Source organism: Colossoma macropomum, unplaced genomic scaffold, assembly GCF_904425465.1.
Source record: "Colossoma macropomum unplaced genomic scaffold, Colossoma_macropomum, whole genome shotgun sequence".
NCBI lineage: Eukaryota > Metazoa > Chordata > Actinopteri > Characiformes > Serrasalmidae > Colossoma > Colossoma macropomum.
In genome coordinates, this window is record NW_023494804.1 from 1,475,575 (window position 1) to 1,498,083 (window position 22,509).

General features: G+C 41.5%; 2 protein-coding genes across 4 annotated transcripts in view; both read left to right on the forward strand.

Moving 5' to 3' along the window:
• The window catches only part of LOC118824658 (C2 domain-containing protein 2), a 44,705-nt gene extending 38,959 nt beyond the window's left edge, over positions 1-5,746 (forward strand). For all 3 annotated transcript variants that reach the window (XM_036594965.1, XM_036594964.1, XM_036594963.1), the window contains exon 14: positions 5,382-5,746. In XM_036594965.1, the coding sequence (XP_036450858.1) occupies positions 5,382-5,614 (233 nt within the window). In that variant the 3' untranslated portion in view covers positions 5,615-5,746. The remainder of the gene's footprint in view (positions 1-5,381) is intronic.
• An 8,460-nt stretch (positions 5,747-14,206) lies between these two features.
• prdm15 (PR domain containing 15) overlaps positions 14,207-22,509 on the forward strand; it is a 30,875-nt gene continuing 22,572 nt past the window's right edge. The window contains exons 1-4 of the mRNA XM_036595811.1: positions 14,207-14,276; positions 17,700-17,742; positions 18,446-18,539; positions 20,426-20,579. Of these exons, the coding sequence (XP_036451704.1) occupies positions 17,709-17,742; positions 18,446-18,539; positions 20,426-20,579 (282 nt within the window). The 5' untranslated portion in view covers positions 14,207-14,276; positions 17,700-17,708. The remainder of the gene's footprint in view (positions 14,277-17,699; positions 17,743-18,445; positions 18,540-20,425; positions 20,580-22,509) is intronic.

Sequence of the window (22,509 nt, forward strand, 5' to 3'; positions counted from 1 at the left end):
TAAACCCATATTCATAGAAAAACAATACGCAGTGCAACACTGAACAGACAGAGCAGCAGTGCAGAGAGGTACAGCAGAGTCGCTCAGCTGTTCCTGTTTCTTCAGAACGATTGAACTCCTGTTGTAAACCTGTATATTGTAGTGGCGTTACTGTGCAGTACTGTCTCCACTGAGCCGCACATGATCACACTGTAGCGCGCTGAGCCGTAACAATGATTTACAGGAAGATTAACACAGGTAAGTTACCATCTACATGAAAAACAGAAACAAATCAGTCATTCCAGAATATGCAGTGAAGTTTATCACAGTCAGTTTGTTAGAGATCCTCTTATCACAGACGGCTGTTCTGATCCTCGCCGTGTTCCTCTACCCGCCGTGTTCCTCTGTGTATCTCACTCTGAATGTGCTGCTAAAAGCTCTGTGGTGTCTTTCTCTTTGTACTGGTCATCCTTTGATCACTCGCTTCTTTCTTTTCTCCTCTGTACCCCCCTCTGTCTCTCTCTCTCTCCCGTCATCTCTTTCTTTGCCATCTAAAAGAGGAGAGCAGTGATAAGCAGACAGTTTTGCTGGCCGAGTAAGTGTGTGGTAATGTAGTCCCATAGACTTCCCTTCAGAACAGCTTTCGTAGTTTAGTGCCAATCTAAGCCAGTCCTTTACTGTTGTACCATCAGTCTAATGAGATGATTAAAGAGCCCATATCTTACATTTTTCCTGTTTTTCCTTATTATTTTATCTCACCTGTGGTCCACGTATGACACTGGTGTTGCTTTTTGTACCAAAAACAGTCATAATTCATTTCTACATGACCTCTCTTTATCCCTTACAATTAAACAAACTACCCCTTTAAGACTGATATATGTAAATGAGCTATGTTCTGATTGGCTGTCCTGTATTGTGCCTCATCTGGGGTGGAACACTCCCTATAACTACAGCTTGAGTGGGCGGGGCTAAACTGCTGTAGGCTGAATAGGTGGATATATGTAAATGTGCTTGTTTTGTGGTGTCACAAATGTTAGTTTCCATATATAGAAGTGTGCATTGAAGCTTTGCCAAATTTTGTTATGATATGGGCCCTTTAAAGACTGTATGGTTTCAAAACATTAATTTAATTTAGAATAATCAGCCTAACCTGTGATTATTTTTAAAGGGGAACTCCACCGATTTTGCAAAATTACTTATCAAGTCAGAATTGTTCACCATTATAGTACTCGGAACCAGACGTCTGAAGCATTTAATGGGTCTAAAAGCTACGTCCCGGTAAGTTATTACACAGAGTGGGAATGAATGCATGGTTTGATACCTGAGACGTTGTTTTGTGATGGTTTTGTTATAAAGTTTTGGCTGAAAACGTGTTTTTAGTAAAATATATAACTCCAGGATTAGTTCAGTGTTTCCTGTCAAAACCGCGTCTCATCAATGCGCTAAAGCTAACATGCTTTTGTTGCTACTAGCATGTAACTACAGCTGCTCAACACAGCTAACGCCGGGTGTTGTGTCCGATTCAGTTCCCCCTCATATTCACGTTCTCTTTGACTAATCAGCTCCTCGGGCGGCGCATTCACTGAACAGATAACAATGCCAAGCGTCGCTGGAACTACGGAGAGCGAAAAGGTTCAATTTAGGTTTGTGCGGAAGCTGTTTTCACCCAATCGGTGATGAACGGTATAAAAAGTATTTATCAGTACGATTGTTTACTGTTTACTCGAATTGAAAATACTATTTATCACAGAATCTCAGTTATACTGTGTTATCTGAGGTGAATTTATATTGGGGTTTGGGTGAAAACACGCGGCCGGTCAGTCTTTTTTGAACCTTTTCGCTGTCTGTAGTTCCACGGTTGCTTGCCGTTGTTCAGTGAATGCGTGAGGTCCCTTGTCAAAGGGAACGTGAATTTGAGGGGGAGCTGATTCGGATACAACACCGACCGAAGCAGAAGAACCCAGGGCGAATGGAAATGGACGGTGTCAACAACAAACTACTTGCTACTCTGGTCACCAGTTTACGGGGCAGGACAGCGAGGTGAACTGTGGTCTATCGCAGCTCCTCTGATGAATAACGTTACTCACATAAGCTCTGAGTTTTGCTGACACAGTGCGACGCAGCGCCGACAACCCAAACAACACAAACGTGCAGGGCAGAGAGACACATGCAGGGTATGGTAAGGAAAAAATAGTATCCAAAAAATGTATTTTTTCAAATTTAGCACTATTTTATCATTATCAACCTTATAAGACACGTAGTTCACTGGTCATTTTTTAATAGTAGATAAAATGGTGATATTTGTAGTGTAGCCATACGGACGTCTGGTTCCTACTACTACAATGGTGAGCAATTTTGACTCTGTAAGTTTCTCTAGAAAGGCGAATTTCACACCAAACCACACTTTGTTTACATCTAAACCACTGAAGGATTAAGTAATTTTGCCAAATTAGAGGAGTTCCCCTTTAAGCTCTTGTTAGGCATTAATTTTGGAAACAGCTGAATAAGAGGCTTTAATACGCTCATATGATTTATATACTTTATTAAATTTGTGCTGCCTTTGTAATGTAATGTGCTGGATATTGTGTGTATGTATGTGTGCACATATACACACATCCTTTTGGCCAGATCGATATCCTGGTTGTGTGGAACAGTATGGACTGGTTCGGAATGCTTTTATCCTCCATATTCCCTTCTTTTTTATCACTTGCATAGGAAATATGTAGCATCTGTATAAATATACACCTGATTCTGTTTACATTTAATCATCTAAATCATTCAGATCTGCTAGTAAACAACACTTTTAATACCATAACGTGGCCTCTCTTCTGGTTAAAGAAGAGATGCCCTGGTTAAACTCAGAAGGACAGTGACATTAAAGGAATAGTTCAGCAGAAAAGGCATGTGTACACAGTTTTCCCTCTTACCCCAGATGTGGTCAGTCAGCCGGTGTCCAGATTTATCTTCTTTAGTTTAATGCTGGAGCTATGAGGCCAAGGCTGCTAACAAACACTAGAGGTCAATAGTCACCCAAATCTTTTCTGTAATTACATCCCAAAAACTTCTCCGAAACTGCATCCAAGTCTTCATTAAGGTGGTGCAGACTTGTTGATGTGGTTTAGGACCCAGTATGACTCACTGTGAGCTATAAACATGAGCAGAACTCTAAACGGACACTTTAGACAGCAGATACACACAGATCAGCCATAACATTCTGACCACCTCCTTGTTTCTACGCTCATTGTCCATTTTATCAGCTCCACTTACTCTATAGGTGCACTTTGTAGTTCTACAGTTACAGACTGTAGTCCATCTGTTTCTCTGATACTTTGTTAGCCCCCTTTTACCCTGTTCTTCAGTGGTCAGGACCCCCATGGACCCTCACAGAGCAGGTACTATTTGGGTGGTGGATCATTTCTCAGCACTGCAGTAACACTGACGTGGTGGTGGTGTGTTAGTGTGTGTTGCGCTGGTCTGAGTGGATCAGACACAGCAGTGCTGCTGGAGTTTTTAAACACCTCAGTGTCACTGCTGGACTGAGAATAGTCCACCAACCAAAAATATCCAGCCAACAGTGTCCTGTGACCACTGATGAAGGACTAGAGGATGACCAGCACAAACTGTGCGGCAGCAGATGAGCTATCGTCTCTGACTTTACATCTACAAGGTGGACTGACAAGGTAGGAGTGTCTAATAGAGTGGACAGTGAGTGGACACAGTGCAGCAGCACTGCTGTGTCTGATCCACTCGTATCAATGAGATTAATGGGATTTGGGGTTGCATTTACAGAAAAGATTTGGGTGACTATTGACTCGTAGTGCTTGTTGGCTACATTAGCTTTGTAGCTCCACTGCTGAACTAAAGAAGTAAAATCTGGATACCAAACACGTCTCCACTGATCAGCTACATCCAGAAGAGGAAACCGAACCTCTCATTTAACTCTGCCATTCTGGAGGTCAGAATGTACCCTTTTAAGGCAGGTCTGTCTCAAAGGAATAGACTGGAGAAGTTTCACTTTTCCCCAACCCCAAATCAGCTTAGTTGAATTGAATTCAGAACCATTAGCCAACTGTGTTTTGCACACTGTGGAATTAGACCTCCACATTTAACCCATCCATGCAGTGAAACACCCACATTCATGCACACCAGTGAACACACACACTAGGGGGCAGTGAGCACACAGAGCGGTGGGCCGACCTATCCACAGTGCCCGGGGAGCAATTGGGGGTTAGGTGTCTTGCTCAAGGGCACTTCAGTCATGGACTGTCAGCCGAAGGGATCGAACCAGCAACCTTCTGGTCATAGGGGTTGTTCCCTAACCTCCAGCCCACCACCGCTCCCCATTCCCCATTGCGCCCCATAGTACAACGTTCTGTTATGTATAAAAAGGGACAAAGGTACGTCATATAGCTAAAAACTGTACAGTTTATAGATCACATTGAGACAGAAACCACATAATCACGTCTATTAGAGATACTGAACACCTCCACACAGGTTGAGGCGACTGTGAGGATTCAGACATGCAGTTAGCACAATGCTAATCGGCTACATTAGCCTTATAGCTCCAGTGCTAAAACTGTTCATCTACATTCTTGCAAAAGTGTGGAAAACTGTAAATTTGATTTTTCACCAAACCATCACTTTAATCTTGGCCTTAGATGGCAAAACTACACTCTTAAAAAAGATGGTTCTGCAAGGGTTCTTTAGTAAAGACAGCACTTCTATATAGAACCAGCAGCACTCAAAAAGCCATTTGCATGCTTAAATGGTTCTTTGCATGGTGAAATGGTTTTTCAGATTGATGGAGAATGTGTTGGCTCTCAATAGCACCAAAAAGCGTTCTTCTATTGTTACAAGTGTGACATCGTAACAGTAGCACAACCCTTGTTTGGTACTACATAGAACCATTTTGAAAAAAGGTTCTATATATACCATAGACAACATATTTTTCATCAATCTGAAGAGCGATTTCACCATGCCAAGAACCATTTAAGCATGCTATACAGAATTATGAGTGCTTAAAGAGCCATCTGCATGCTAAAATGGTTCTTTACGTGGTAGAATTGTTCTTTAGATTGTTGGAGAATGTGTTGTATTTGGTTCTATGTAGAACCTTTTTGAAAATTGTTCTGTATAGCACCAAAAAGCCCTTTTTGGTGCAGTACAGAACCATATGCAACACATTCTCCATCAGTCTGAAGAATTGTTTCACTATGCAAAGATCCATTTAAGCATGCAAACGGTTTTTAGCATTCACGGTTCTATATAGAACTAAAGAACCCTTGAAGATCCATCTTTTTTAGAGTGTAATAATAGGCCTGCATTAAAGGGCATCTATTCTGACCTCCACGACCAGCTGCTTTGTGCTAATTTCTCCTCTGTGTTTTCGGCGCCCCCTGTAGGCAGCTTCCTGCACAAGAGCGCCAAGCTGTTCTTCAGACGGAGGCACCAGAGGAAGGAGCCGGGCATGAGCCAGTCCCACAACGACCTGCAGTACCTGGAGCAGCCGCCGGACGTCTCGGCCGTGTCCGAGAGGGAGAAGAGGACGGCCACGTTCCGGAAAATCATCAACCGCAAACTTCTGCCCAAGAGCAAGAGCAAAGCCAACGGGACGGTGAGGGAGCCGCCTTCGTGACCCGATCGGACCGATCGGAGAGCGCAGATAGTATGAGCTGTGTGCTGCCGCCGCTCTCTCGAAGCAGATGCGTTCAGTACAGCACGGAGTGCTGCTCTGCAGAGTTTTAACACGGAGAGGTCCCTGATCACACCTGACGCACGAAGTGTTAAAAGATTATAACACATAAAGAATGTGTCGTTAATTAACACGTCATTTTGAGAGTGATGCCCTCCTCATCCTCATCCTCGCTCCCTCTCTACCTCTATCCAGCCGCATTTCACCTCTAAAACCTCCCCAGAGTCGCCTCCTCCCTCACAGACGTTTAAAATACCCTCTCATTCTCACGAGTCTCACCTGCTCAAAAGGTTTCCGCCCCCAAGGTTTAGTTAATTACGCTTATTTCGTCAGGAGCCGTGTTAAAACATTAATCTCCTGTGAGACGATGACCAGAGTCGCTACTAACATCCAACAAGCTCATTTCCAAAAACCTGTAAACAATATTTCACCACTTTCATACTTCGACAGAGTTTTTGCTACATTCTTAAAAAGATGCTTAAGGGTTCTAATAAAGACAGTGCTTCCATACAGAACCAGGAACACTCACAGAACCATCTGCATGCTTAAATGGTTCTCTGCATGGTGAAGTGGTTCTTCAGACTGATGGAGAATGTGTTGTATATGATTCTATATAGCACCAAAAAAGGTTCTGCTACTGTTATGATGACAATAGAAGAACGCTTTTTACTGCTAAAAAGAACCATTTCACCATGCAGAGAACCCTTTAAGCATGGAAGTGGTTGTTTGAGCATTCATGGTTCTATTTAGCATGCTTAAATGGTTCTTTGCATGGTGAAATCGCCTATATAGAAGTGTTGGCTTTATTAAAGAACCCTTGAAGAGGCGTCTTTTTATCAAGTGTAGTTAGCTAGTCTTCTTAATCATATCGCCTGTACTCGCTTCAAAAAGAGTGTTTAAGGGCAAGAAAGAGAGAAATATGCTAAAATGCTGCCTTCGTGTCAGAAATATATTTATGAGGTGAGCTCACATAAACGCTGCTGCAAAGCTGGAATTACTAGCGGGAAACTCTGGATTGGGAGTGTGAAAAGCACTGTTAGCTGCTGATAGCCGCATCGTAAACTGGGTGCATTTCAGTTATTCAGCCGATACATTAGCGCTGCACGCTAAGATCTGATAGCGTATGCTACTCTGAGTGAAGAAAATAATATGCAAATATTAATCTGCAGATTTGTAGCCTACATGCTAATCCACCTGCTGTGCTCATAGTTATTTCATTCCATTCTATGTTCCATTTTCATGTCATGCGCTCTCGCTCCAAATGATCACAGAACAAGAGAGAACAGGCTCTAGATATATGCGAATGCTAGCCCACATGCTAACCTACATGCCAGTCCGCCTGCTAGTACATGTGCTAGTTCAGAAGCTAATCTACATGCTAGTCCATATGTCAGTTCATATTCCAGTCCATTTGCTAGTCCACAACCTAGTGTACATGCCAGTCTACATGCTAGCCAACATACAAGTCCACATGCTAGACTATATGCTAGCCAACATGCTAGTCCACATGCTAGACTATATGCTAGCCAACATGCTAGTCCACATGCTAGCCCACATACAAGTCCACATGCTAGTCCACATGCTAGCCCACATACAAGTCCACATGCTAGACTATATGCTAGCCATCATGCTAGTCCACATGCTAGCCCACATACAAGTCCACATGCTAGACTATATGCTAGCCATCATGCTAGTCCACATGCTAGCCCACATACAAGTCCACATGCTAGACTATATGCTAGCCCACATGCTAGTTCACATGCTAGCCCACATACAAGTCCACATGCTAGTCTACGTGCTAGCCCATGTGCTAATCTACATGCTAGCCCACATGCTAATCTACGTGCTAGCCTACGTGCTAATCCACATGCTAGTCTACGTGCTAGCCCATGTGCTAATCTACATGCTAGCCCACATGCTAATCTACGTGCTAGCCTACGTGCTAATCTACATGCTAGTCCACGTGCTAATCTACATGCTAGTCCACGTGCTACCGCTAAGCTTCTGGTGGGTCTTTTATATCTGATGATGTGCAAAACTGACATTGCTGCAAACGTCAACATCATCTGTGGCCTTTTAACCGCTGGGGATGGAGATGGCTGTCGTTAGCATTAGCGCTGAGGTCTAGACAGGAAGTGGCTTTAGTTTGATGAGCACATGCTGAGGGAAAACACATCCAAACTTTGGCCATTCTGGGTTTGGTGAAGGTGGTTGTGGCAGCTTTGGTGAAGAGTGTTCCGACATCACGTGGTGACGTGTTCCAGCTCTGCCACAGGGAGTCAGTTGTGTTATTTTAGTGAAAATATTGCAACCTTTTTGTCAGAATGCAGAAATATTCTTTATTTCTTAATAACATTTTTTAACTGTATGTAAAAGTGACACAATCTTGGTTAAGCTTAATGTTTAGTGGCCTCGTGGAGTCGAGTTTGGCCACAACATAAACCCTGAGCGAGTTATTAGCTTCTACAGCGGCACCTGCAGTTTACTGAACGCTTCGCAAGGCTGATCGCGCGCCTGGGTCTGTGCAGCCCCGGGACTTTACAGTGATTTAGTGCAGGTTAACCAGGGGCGTCTCATAGATCTCCAGCCTGCCCCTGATAGCAAGAGGATAGTGGTCCACTGTCGGCCCACTGATGGCAAAGCTGGTGGTCCACTGGTGTTTTGCTCAGTGTTTTCTGGGGTGTTTAAGCAGAGTATTAGACAAAATTCCACTTATCGTCGCTCATTTTCCATTTACAGTCCAATTTACTGATTTTTCCTTCCTTCATTTCTTTTCACTTTGTAAATTAGTTCAGTAAATAATTTTAATCCAGCTCAGCGTCAGCAACAACATCTTCTATAAAATCATTTTATATCAGGCCTAGTCATTATTTTTTATCTCTCAGTTGTTTGTAACATTTATCTAAGTTTATTTTCCAAAATAAAAGTCTCTGTGCATTTAAAATCAGTTTGAGGAGATTAAAAACTAGTTAGAGCTTGTATGCAGGACAGTAATCTGGGTGGTCCGAGGGGGGATCACCAGTGGCAAACACTCAGTGGGGTGCCGACCTTATCAAGCCAGCGGACCGATATAGGCTCACTATCTGGGGCCTCATAAGACGGAGGGCGAAAATGAGGGAACAGCAGGACGTGAGGTATTTCATAAGCGAAATGGTAAAATATCCCAGGCTAGCAGGATTATTCCTAAAATTAGCTCTTTTTTTCGGTTATTTACACTTTAAATTTCTCAATATTGTTTGGTTTGAACAGTTCTTTAATCAATATTAGAGTGTATGTACAGAATTCTGATGATTATCATTCCTTTTTTTTATTTTCTGTCATTCCAGAAACCCACACTAATAATCCATGCAGGGTTGTGAGTGTGATTTTTAACCAAAGGATGTAAAACACTACTCTAGGGCATTTGGAGTGAACTCCGCTCCGTAAGCTAGGCGTCTCTTTAACTTAGACGTTTCTTTATTTTTCTTTGAGAGCTTTAACGAGAAGGTCTGAGCATCACAGACTGCAGTTCTGAGTGGTTTGTTTGTTTGTTTGTTTTTGTTTTGTCATAAAACCTGTACACTGAAGCAGGCGAGTCAGCAGCTGTTCCAGATCTTTGTCCTTCAACAGCTCAGAGCAGAGCTGGAGTCCAGCACAGTCTGACTGATCTACCTGCTCTGGCACACCTGGTTCAGCTCAGCAGGTCATGATTTGGGGGGGGTGTTTTAGAAAGAGGGACTTTTCTCATTTAGCCAGACAGTCTGAGCCCAAAGTCAAGCCTGTCTAATATGAGAAGAGCTAAAAGAGCTTCTATTTGGAGGAACCTCAACTTTTGTCTTAAGTTAATCGGCTAATCCTGCTTTGTGGAATATCCCCACAGGTGTAGCATGACTTAACGTTTATTTCTATAATCAGTTAAAGTATCGACTATGATTAGATCAGGCTAACTGTTCTGCCTTCTTCGGTTCCTGTGGTTCCCCGTGCCCATTTTTATAGTCATAGTGCTGCTATAAAAATGCTACTTAGCTACTGGGGGGAACATCTGGGCAAGGCATATTTGGGGGTAAAAATTAGATAAATAGGCATACTTTTATAAAATAATCATGGATACCGCCATAAAAAGTTCCCCCTCGTTGTGATCTGTAGCCAGAACAACCCGAAAAACACGTTTTTGTGCATTATTGAGCCAAAAGCTACAAACTGTTCATAAGGTTTTTGTCAGATTATATCAGTATTTGATCAAATATGTTTTTGAAACAGTAATTTAACCTTCAGTTTCCAGTATTTTGGTCTCTCATTCATAGAGAGAGGAGTCTGGTCTTGTATGGCTGGAAATAACTGCCCAGCGGTGTCGCCAAGGCGGCCGCCGAGTGACCAGACTTTCCTATAAGGACTTTGACGCAGCTCAGATTCCAGGCATTAGATACACACTTACCTTTTCAGTAAAGGTAGTGGTTAGAACCATGCGTTCTATGTAAAGCCATTTGCTTGCTTAAATGGTTTTTGCATGGTGCAATTGTTCTTGAGATTGATGGAGAGTGTGTTGTACATGGTCCTATGTAGAACTGTGTCAAAAATGGTTCTATATAGCACCAAAAATCGTGCTATTGTGACAGTGTCAAGTATAACCATATACAACACAATGTTCATCAATCTGAAGAACCATTTCATCATAAAAAGAACCATTTAAACATGCAAATATCGCCCCCTACACTTCCTGTAGTGTATTACAGTCTGTCAGAGTGACTGTGTGGATCATATCAACATTATAGAGGCTTTTTAAATGAAACAGTAGAAGCCATATCGCCCCCTACACTTCCTGTAGTGTATTACAGTCTGTCAGAGTGACTGTGTGGATCATATCAACATTATAGAGGCTTTTTAAATGAAACAGTAGAAGCCATATCGCCCCCTACACTTCCTGTAGTGTATTACAGTCTGTCAGAGTGACTGTGTGGATCATATGAACATTATAGAGGCTTTTTAAATGAAACAGTAGACGCCATATCGCCCCCTACACTTCCTGTAGTGTATTACAGTCTGTCAGAATTCAAATGTAATGTTTAATCCACGTATCAGGTGCGTTTGAGCAGGTAAATCGGACTGTGCTGGACTCAGGCCTTCTGGGACTCCCTGCTTTAGAACTGTTCCTAGATCAGCGGACTTACTTAAATTATCAGCCATGGATACAAACTTTTGAGCGCATCAGACCAACAAGCCTGAAGGATGTGGTCAGGGTTGGCACGGCGATATTTCCCTGACTTTTTCACCTTCCGGCGCTGCTGTGGAGGCTGATTTTCCTGTGTGTCCATCTAAACGCTGTAGAGACTGAGCGCTGCTGTAACGTGTGGCTATAAAGTCTGCAGTAACCAGCAGGAAGAGGAAGACAAGCAACGGGAATGATGACTCAGCACTTTTTTTATGACTTGTTTTCATGAGATTCGCCACTAATTTAAATCTGATCAGTTTGGGATTTATGTATAAACATATATACACACATATATATGCCTACGTATATAGCCGAAATTCAACGTTGGACATTTTTAACGCCGAGAATGCATGTTTTGGGTTGATGCTGATGTTTGACCTCGCTGCATTAACCATGGATACTGCTTCAGTACATTTTACTGTGATCTGATGTCTTTTCAAACCTAATCTATGTATGCAGAAAACCAAAAGGCCCTTAAATACTGAACGGATGCAGTTGTGAATGAATCGTGGAGGTGGATGAGAGTTGTTAGCCATGACTTTGTTGCTGAGCCTCTTAAGTTTACCTGCAGAATCACTGAAAATGCACAGTGTGAGTGCGTGTGTGTGTGTGTGTGTGTGTGTGTGTGTGCGTGCGGCGTGTACATCCACAGCGAACTACTGGTGTTTTGTTTGCACTGCACTTGTTGAGAACCTGGAGCCAGGAGGCCTGTGCTGAATGAATGTCGGCCTAATGCTGTGCAGGGATCATATATATAATTAACATATCAGGTTTATCATTTTGAGCAATAAATGTTGACTGATTAACAGACCGCCTTGGCTTGGATTTAATTGCTGCTGTTTGGGGACTTTTATTTTGAAGAGAGAGCTAGAAATGCAGGCAGAAAGCAGCAGATAATGTACAAAATCCAGTATTTGAGTGGAAGTGGAGATATCCTGGTAAAATACTACTCCAGTAAAAACTGTAAGCACTCTATTAAAATTTCTACCTGAGTTAGTAAAACGTACCTGATTTTAAATCTGTGAGTATGAAAATTAAAAGTATTGTAAGGTATTATAACAATTCAAAAAATCTCCTTGTGTTTTGAGTTTTAATCTATAAAATTTCAATTTCCTGAATTTAAAATGCCCACAAAATATTACAGTATTTTATCATATCAGTTACAGTTGCTGAGATACGATTGCATTATGGGGAGGGATTTAGTGAAAGGTGTGCTCTGATTGGTTTGATTTATTTGAGAAAGTGCATCATATTCTTTGTATATTTTATGGAAAATGAATTTTTTAAACATACAGTACCTTGCAGAAAAGTACTGGAGTAAAAAGTAGCATTTTTTACTGTGAAATGTAGTGCAGTGAAAGTAAAAGTCTCAAATAAATGGAAATATATTATGAAATATGTTACTGAACGCAACACATACCTTTGGCATATTTGCCAAAGCAAGACTTCTCAGTAAGTTCAATAACCAAAGGCCAGAAGTGAGGCTTGTCCAACAGGAATGTTCCTGACCCCTTTGCCAACTGGACAGGCTTTATTTTTCGAAAGGGGAATTCCACCAACTTTTTAAATTCTCTGCATAATTGAAAGTGTGAGTTGTAAACATAGAGATTCAGAGTGGTTTGGTGTGAAATGGTTCAGATGTCTTCTGAGTCTATATGGAATGTTGATGATGGAAAATAGTGGAAAATCTGAAATAATAATAATAATTTTCTTTGGGGACTATTTTGCCTCACAGCGCCCTGCATGTATCCCTCCACCATGAATGGAGTTTAAGTTCTCTAAACTATCATAAAACAGTGTCTCAGTCATCAGGCAGTGAATTCATAACCATTTCATGTAGGAACTTGGTGTGAGGGAGCTTTTAGAGGTGGACGTCTGGTTCCTATCACCACCACTGTGAACAATTCCCTAAGTTTATCTAGAACGGAGCGTTTCACACCAAACCACTCTGAACCTCTCTGAACCACTCTGAACCGCTGTGTTTACATCTTAACTGTTTATTTATGCAGAGAATTTTGAAAAAATGGTGGAGTTCCCCTCTAAGCCAAAGGTCAAACCTGTCTCACGGGAAGGCATAATGGACATTCCTACTACAAACCGCTCACTTTACACCTGAGTGATCCTGCTTATTGACAAATCTAAAATCCTGCTTTGTTAAATTCATAAAATAAATTCAATTCATTCATAAATTCAGTTTTTAGTTAAAGATATTCAATTATATTCTAAACCAGTTAACCTGATATCCAAAAGTCAAGCCTCTTATATAAGATATATACTCCTACTGGAGCGGAGATCATGGACATTCCTCATTTCAGGCTTAAGATATCCAGCTAAGGTAATTGAAAAATCCAGGGTTTATCTAATAAAACATGATATTTCACTAAACTGGATAACTTAATCCAGAAGCTGTTCACTCTGAAATCCTGACATCATCAGCTGCACTGATTCTCACTGTAGGCTACACAAAAAGACATTACTTCAAGGGTTCTTCAGTAATGGGAACAGTTCTATTTAGAACCCTGAGTTCTGCATGGTAAAATGGTTCTTCAGATTGATGGAGAATGTGTTGTATAAGGTTCTACATAGAACCTGTTTGAACATAGTTCTATATAGCACCAAAAAGGGTTCTTCTATTTTTACGATGTCAAGCTTGTACACAACGTCAGAACCTTTTGCGTTGCTGTATAAATCATTTTCAAAAAGGTTCTATATAGAAGCATATACACTCAAAGTTCTGCATAGAACCAATTCATGCTTAAATTGTTCTTTGCATCATGGTTGCAGATGGTTCTTCAGATTGACAGAGAATGTGTCGTGTATGGTTCTATATAGCACCAAAAGGGTTCTGCTATTGTTACGATGTCATGCTTATAACAGTAACAGAACCCTGGATGGTGCTAGACAGAACCATTTTTAAAAAGAGCCTATATAGAACCATACACGCTCTTTAAAAAGATGGTTCTTCAATGCATCTTTAGTAAAGACAATGGTTCTGTTTAGAACCATGAATTGTATATAAAACTATTTTGAAAATGGTTCTATTTAGCACCAAAAAAGTTTCTGCTGTTGCTACAATGTCTTGTAAAAATAGAAAAACGCTTTTTGGTGCGACATAGAACCACAACACGTTCTCCATCCATCTGAAGAACCATTTCACCATTCAAAGAACCATTTAAGCACGCAAATAGTTCTATATAGAACCGGTACTCTTATAGAGAACCATCCGCTTTACTAAAGAAACGTTGAGAAACCGTCTAGCTCTGTTTGTAGTCCTAAAGCGCGGCCACAACAAGCATAAAGAACTACAACTCCCATCCGCCACCTCGCCCGCCTTTATTTCCGGTCCTGCGCGGTTTCTGGAGCGGATTGGATCCCGGACTCAGGATTTCAGTAAATGTGTAGGAGACTAGGAACCAGGTAAGGGTTCTATTTTAAACCCGGGCGGGTTCTGCTCCTCCAGAGCGCCGCTCTGTCCCGGCGCGCGGCTCCGGGCGGCCTGGGCGCGGGGCACCGCGCGCTCCTCGGCTCCGTGTGCACGAGCGCCGCGCCGCCTGGTCTTTGTTGCATCTGTGCGGCGGAGATCGGAGACAAAACCCGGCTGAGGTTTAAATGTGCTGAGATCCTGGAGCTCCGCTGGATCTGAGCGCCGAGCAGCTCCGCGTCCCTCACAGTGACGCCCTCAGCGCCCAGACAGCCGCAGCTCCACTGTTTACTCTGTTTACTGTTTGTGTTCCTGCTCGTGCACAACAGGAGCTCCTATTTAGTGAAGTGGAGCACATTCACACTCAGGGCCGGCTCGAGCCTTTTGGGGGCCCTAAGAGAGCTGAACGATTTAGGGAACATATCTGATTGCAATTAGAATAACATTACAACTAAGATTTAAATTGCGATTATTTTCTCTAAACTAAAGCTCAGGCCTGGTTTTGTTGCCAGAATATCCCCCTTTTCTAGCTTGAGGCTTCACCCCTGCATGTAGGTGCGAGACTGCGAGCAAGTTGTGGTTGTGATGTCACAACGCATGAAGGTTTGGTTGCCTCTGATTGGTCTAACTGATCCACAGGCAGCTCACAAGCTCTGTGTTATTAGGTTAAATTTAATCACTTAAAATGTAGGACAATGTTTTTGATATTGTAGCCTAAAATTTCAAAAACTGCAGCTCTTGCGAAAAATTGCACAGTATTAAATTGCGATTTAGGCCCTGAGCAGGATGTCTAGGGTGGGGGGGGTGGGGTTCTTGCAGTATTTCTTGCTTATCCAGCTAACTTTAACCTTAGCTGGCTCTAACCCTGTCCAGATTGACCACAGTTGTGCTTTATAACCGTTATAATTGCTCTACTTCCTGTATGTTGTGGTGAACCAGAAAAGGCCGTAATTTCTGCTCAGAAAAGCTCTTTTATTGAACAAGCTAGAAAAGGCCTCTCAAATACAGCGAGTAAAGGGGGAAGACACTCAAACCACTCCCTGATCCAATTCAAGCATAAATAACACAAATTAAACCAACAATAACAACAACAACAACAACAACAAATGTCTATTTTAACTGAGGGGCGGAGCTAAAGCTCCCTTCTGCAACACGGAGCAAGGAGCAGCCGGCACAAAAGATGAATTTTTAAAGGAAACGGTTCTATAGAGAGCCACAAACACTCAAAGAACCCTGTGCATGATTAAAGAGTTCTTTGCATGGTGAAATCGTTCTTCAGATTGATGGAGAATGTGTTGTTTATGGTTCTATACAGCACCAGCAATTGTAGCAGTTGTTACAATGGCAAGCCCTTTTTGGTGCTTTTTAGAACCCTTTTCAAAAAGGTTCTATGTAGAACCATCTACAGCACATTATCCATCAATCTGAAGAACACTTTTGTGATACAAAGAACACTTTGATCATGCAAAGGGTTCTTTGAGTGTTCATGGTTCTATATAGAACCATTTTCTTTACTAAAGCTACGTTCACATTACGTAGATCAAATCTCATTTTTTGCTCAAATCCGATCTCTCTGACAGGATGGTTCGCACTCGTTTAGGTCAGTGACTCAAATCTGTCATTAATGTGACGAACCGGCGTCCTGAAATGACCCTCATGAGCTCATCCTACTCAGTAACGTCACGTGAATGAATCACGTTCATCATCAGCACAAACTAACGAGCAGAACGAGCTTCGCTGAGAAGATAATTAACTCTGATCAGCTCTCAGCTTCATTATTAGAGCGAGACGAAGGAGAAAAAGGTGAGATGAGCTGCTTTTCCACCGTTTACAGGCTTTAATTTCTGTTCGGCGCTGCTGCCATGGTAACGCTGAATGATGGTGCAGCGGGAAAAAAAGCACATGAATTCCGATCTGAGCGTCTCATTAAGGTCGCATGGCCACCAATCTGATACGTATCCGATCTAGGATCTGAGTCACATTAGAGGAAAACATTGGATTTGTGCCACTTCAGCCTGGTAATGTGAACGTAACCTGAAGAACCCTTGAAGAACCATCCCTTTTAAAAGTGTTGAATGGTGTATGTTTTTTACTCGTCTTGTCGATTCTTCCTCATGTTTTGCGCGATTGGCTGCTCGTAAATGTCATGATTTCATTTTGATCGAGAACATTGTTACCTGAGTAACTGAGTTCTGTCTAGAACTTTAATTATCTATTATTAACTGGCTAACAAATTAAAATAAAATAAAAAGCAGTACACGACAATAAGAGCTTCATAAAAACATTTTTATGACAGAGTCGTTTAAATATTTATATTCATATATTATATTATATATTATATAATATGTGGCCAGTAAATTTTGTAAATAAATTTATTTTTTGCAATTTTCTATCTGAGCTCTCACCTGTGGCCCCTCTGCAATTCCTTCGCACCCCACTAGGGGACCCGTCCCAAACAATTTGAAAGGTGCAGACGTTGTCGCACACTCTGATTGGATAGAAACTCAAAGTTCTACATTCTGGACTGCTGCCGTGGTCACAGTGTGCAGCTGTGGTCACCTTCTGGCTGCTCTGCTGCTGTATGTGTGAACAGGCGGCGCAGGTGAAGCAGAACGGGTTGCCAGCTATTCATACTAGTGTCAATATACAATATACATAAGATGCTTCTTTTTCATTTTCAAACCTTTTTCTGCGACTGTAGTTCATTTAGAAAGCAGTCTGAGCAGAAAACGCACCCGCGACAGCGAAATTTCCACCCACGCTGCGCCTTCAGACTAGCTGGAATTTTTTGGGATTACCACGAATCTGGCAACCCTGCATGACGGGGAAAGAACTCATGAGTGAAACACACGTGTCTGAGAAAACAAGCAGTGTTTCTGGTTGCTGTAGCTTAAAATCCCAAGTGTTAATGCAGTTTCACTGTGGACTTTAGTTGCGTTGTCATACGTTTCCATAGAAACTACAGATAATATTAAATATCTACGTTTTTGTCGCTAGCACAGGACTATGGAAGCCAACAGCACTGCGATATCTGTCAACCACAGTTTTTTTGTTGAGCGACACTTCGTCTGGATTATACATAGACCTTAATGTGACAGTTGTAACCCAGAAGTTGTTAGGGCTCCCCCGGTGGCCGCAGGGCCCTAAGCAGCTGCTTATGTCGCTTATTAGGTAGAGCCGGCACTGCGTTCACTACAGACTCACATTGTGCCACTCACACTGCACATCCTGCATAGTTTATTGTGTCCTTTGATCACCTAATAACAGTTGGTGATTTATTTTAGTAATAGACGAAACTATTGTGTACTGTATGAGTAAATGATGATGAATACCTTTATTATATAAGGGCAATAACACATGATGTGAATGTGTGATGTGTTGAGCGAATGTGGTTTACACTCTTATTTGAACGTTCTCAGGGCGACAGGATGGCTGATGAGCAGACGTCAGATGACTACATCTGTAAGTAGAACTTATTCACTCACACAGATCAGTCATAACATTAAACCACCTCCTCGTTTCTACTCTCACTGTCCACTTTATCAGCTCCACTGACCATATAGTTTCACTCTGTAGTTCTGATGTGGTGGTGGTGTGTTAGTGTGTGTTGCGCTGGTCTGAGTGGATCAGACACAGCAGTGCTGCTGGAGGTTTTAAACACCTCAGTGTCACTGCTGGACTGAGAAAAGTCCACCAACCAAAAATATCCAGCCAACAGCGTCCTGTGGGCAGCGTCCTGTGACCACTGTTGAACGACTAGAGGTTGGCCCACATCCACAAACTACAAGGTTGAAGTGTCTAATAGAGTGGACACACTGTTTAAAATGGCCAGTGAGTGTACAAACAAGGAGGTGGTTTTAATGTCTCCAGTAAAGTGGCCAGTTAGTGGAATTACAAGATGGGTGTTTCTAATAAAGTGGCCAGTTAGTGGAATTACAAGATGGGTGTTTCTAATAAAGTGGCCAGTTAGTGGAATTACAAGATGGGTGTTTCTAATAAAGTGGCCAGTTAGTGGAAGCACAAGGTAGGTGTTTCTAATAAAGTGGCCAGTTAGTGGAAGCACAAGGTAGGTGTTTCTAATAAAGTGGCCACTTAGTGGAAGCACAAAGTGGGTGTTTCCAATAAAGTGTCCGCTGTGTTGCTAAGTAACGTCTCTTCACTCCAGGGTGTGAGGACTGTGGGCAGTACCATAACTCGGAGTGTCCTGAGCTGGGTCCGGTCGTCACGGTGAAGGATTCGTTTGTGCTGAGCCGGGCACGGTGAGTGGTGGTGGTGGTGGTGGTGGGGGGGGGGCACTGGGCACAGAAAGTTAGGTTGGCACTGTGAGTGCCCGCTGGCTACAGCAGTGGATGGACAGGGGTCCGTGGGGAGGCCATATGGGCAGCTTTCAGATGGAAGAAGCTTCCAGTAAACCAAAACTGGGTTTAAGGAATAGATAAAGTGAAGTGAAGAAGTTTAAGGTCCAGAATGAACACAAGGATATTTTAAGGCACTGAGTGAACAAAGAGCTTTTAATGTGCAGTGTTGCTGAATTGTATGATGACTGGGGCTGAAGTTTAGTGTCGGTTCTTTGAAAAAACCTGTAAACAGCCTTTTACACTCAAGGAGAGATTATAAGTGATAACAGAACTACAGTGGCTTCAGTGCACAAATTTAAAAACCACGTTTCTTCATCAGATTAGTTTCAGACACTAAAAGGCTGTTTTAGAAACAAGCCGAGTACAAATGAATTATCTGGCGGCTGTTCGCAGTTCGTACCCCTGTGTAAAAGAAATATATGTATGTTGTCAGTATATTATAGTCTATAAATAGAATATATTGTAATATATATATTAATACGTTATGATTTTGCTGAAGAAGTATATAAATTAGCTGTATATTAATGTTGAAATTTTTTTAAAAATTACATAAACGCACACTGATGACACAAACTAGCGTGGGGTAAAATGTAACATGGGTATTTAATGTAAACAGGTTCCAGTAAAGTTGGCTTTAGGTCAACAGAGCTGGATATAATTTACATATACATTCACAAAAGGGAGTTTTTGGAAATATTTATACTCAAATTTATCACATACGTGCTGTAGATGTCAATAAATTATATTTCAGTGTTCAGTGTTTGAGCCTTTTTTCCCATATGGAAAAAAATATATTCCAGAAGTATTTATCAAATATATTTTTGCAAAGTATGAAAATGTTTTGTTAAATATGTTTAAAATGCTTTTATTAGTGTTAGTTATTATCTGTGTTCAGTTGTCTGTAATGAAGGTTCCAGATGTAACTAAACGTTCTTCTGTGATCTGCACTGTACTTTACATTAACCATGTATGTCTGCAGTCAGACTCTCACACACAATGTATTTCACATAAACAAGATATCAGATCATAACTGCATTTTCACAGAGTATCAATACCCACAACACTCGCTTCTGTCCTGATAAAGGATCATTAGATCAGATTTAAAATGAAGAGACTGGAACACAAATTCATTTCTAAAAGGTATCAGACAGTGAAGAGCATCAGACAGTGAAGAGCATCAGACAGGATTCTGGATATTTTCATACATTTTCAGATGGATTTGATAAACACATTTACACACAGTTGTTTTGGTTTATGTGTAATATTTCCCCACGCATTTTAAAATGAATGTATTTAACATATATTTGGTTAATATGGCAAAACATTCTGAAACACAGTTTAGTGTTTGGAATGTATTTCAGTATCATGTTTGAAATGTGTTTCAAATATACAGAAATACATGTCCATATATTTTTTTCCATATGGTTTCGCTGATCATATTTATTTTGATTAATATATTTTTATATATTTAGGCTGGAAAGGTCATCTGGTTCAAACAACACAGAATTGTACTGAATTAATATTAATAATTTCATTAAATTGTGAAAAATGATTCATCTTCCTCAGATATTAAAAAAATTACATTAATATTATATATTAGAAAAAGTTTGTGCCCCACTCTCCCCTAGCTTGTAAAGTTTTGGATGCTCTGTAGATTTCCATGGTGAAATGGTTCTTCAGATTGACGGAGAATGTGTTGTATATGGTTCTATGAAGCACCAAAGAGGAGAACCTTCTTTTTTAACTGTATACATTGAGCTGAACGTTCCATTTTGGTGCTGCTGCAGGTCGTCTCTGCCGAGCAGTCTGGAGATCCGTCAGGCCGAGGAAGGAACCGAGGGAGTGTTTGTTCTCCAGCGGCTCGTCAAGAGAACTCGCTTCGGACCCTTCGAGGCCAAAAGGGTCCCTAACCTGAACACCGAGGGGCCGTTTCCTTTAAAGGTAACCATAGAACACAGAGACATTACAGCAGTAAGGAACGAGAGGCCGTGATATTATTATGAATATTATAATAACCACAGGAAACAGTTCTTCTGCCTTAGTTGGGTGTTACTACTCTAGACTGCTGAAGGAGGACCAGAACTTTCATTCACTGAATACTGCATTTTATTCATAGACTTTTAGGATTTTTAAATATTTAAAGGTGCGGTGTGTAAGATTTAGTGCCATCTAGTGTTGAGGTTGCAGATTGCGTTCCCCTCCCTCACCCCTCCAAGCACGTAGTAGAACCTGCGGTGGCCATCAGCTTTTGTCCTGATTTCGTTTTACTTCTTCATGTTTTCTCCTCTTTGGCGGTGACGATTCACCCCCCCTCACTTTCCCTTGTGCTAAATAATAAGTCTGATCCTCTGTTTGGCAAAATTTGGGTTCTCAAACTTCTCACAACACAAAATGGACAGCAGCACCGGCGGCAACATAGATATCCATACCTAGGAGCCGCGTTGTCTGTTTATGTCTATCTGAGGCGATACGTCTGTCCGTCCGCCATGTTGGAGAGGTTAAGATCCACTTGTGAACAGATTCACTTGTATTGAGAGATGAAGAGTCTCAGGATTAAATCAGCCACAACCATTTAAGGTGGAACGGGAGAATTCGAACAAGAAGCTGGCTGACGCAACATTTAAGGTGGAACGGGAAAATTCAAACAAGAAGCTGGCTGACGCAACATTTAAGGTGGAACGGGAAAATTCTAACAAGAAGCTGGCTAATAAGAAGCTAACTGCAGTTTTGTGTAAGAAGGTGCTAAAGTTAATCTATTATGATTATCTACACGGATTGAGGAATGCTATAACTTATGCTATCGCATTAACCATCTACTACATACAGTTAAGATCCCTGAATAGACTATTAAATGAAATAAGTTTAATACAAAACCAGAGGAAAAACAATCACATCAACAGGTTCTCTGTGCTTCACCAACCACACGACCATATCTACATAAACATCACACAGACATGAGTGTGGATCACTGCGTTCCCTCCGTTATATAATCCTATCCCACTTTCTGAGTGTGATATTCCTGAAATAGTGTAATTTTGGACAGTATCTTTATTAAACTGCCGCTCTGTAATGGTACTGAATGCAGTCCAGCAGCGATGTTGACCTCTCCAAAATGGCGGCGCCGTTGATGTGCCTGACTGGACCCAACACGGCGTCTAGGTCTGTATATCTATGCGTTCTGGGCTGCTGTAGAAACATGGCGGCCTCTGTTGAAGAGGAGCTGCTCCCTATGTAGATATGAAGGACTCAGTCTAAGATAACAAAACACAACGATACAGAGTTACAGCTGATTGCCCTGCTGAAAAAACCCATAGAAACCATTAAGCATTTCTGTTGGTTCCTGATGGTTTTGTAATGTATTAGCCTTTTTTAGCCTGTTAGCTGTCTTTTAGCCTTTTTAGCCTGTTAGCTTTCTTTTAGCTTTCTTTTAGCCTGTTAGCTTTCTTTTAGCTTTCTTTTAGCCTGTTAGCTTTCTTTTAGCCTTTTAGCCTGTTAGCTGTCTTTTAGCCTTTTAGCCTGTTAGCTGTCTTTTAGCCTTTTAGCCTGTTAGCCTGTTAGCATTTAGCCTTTTAGCCTGTTAGCTTTTAGCCTGTTAGCTTTTAGTCTTTTAGCCTGTTAGCTGTCTTTTAGCTTTCTTAGACATTTGAGGCTTGTAAAAAACATTGACATATATTTAAATGAAGCATGTTTACAGTATGGCTCATATTCAGAGTCAGTGACGTATCTAGAGCTTCCAGAAGTTTTACGGTGATGTTTTATCTCACAGACTTTATCCTTTTTCTGAAGGCCTCGAAGGTTCTGAGGGTTCCTCTCGGTTGTGCTCAGTTTTCCAGCCTCTTTTTAATTGAGCTCCGCTGTTTTGACGGAGCTC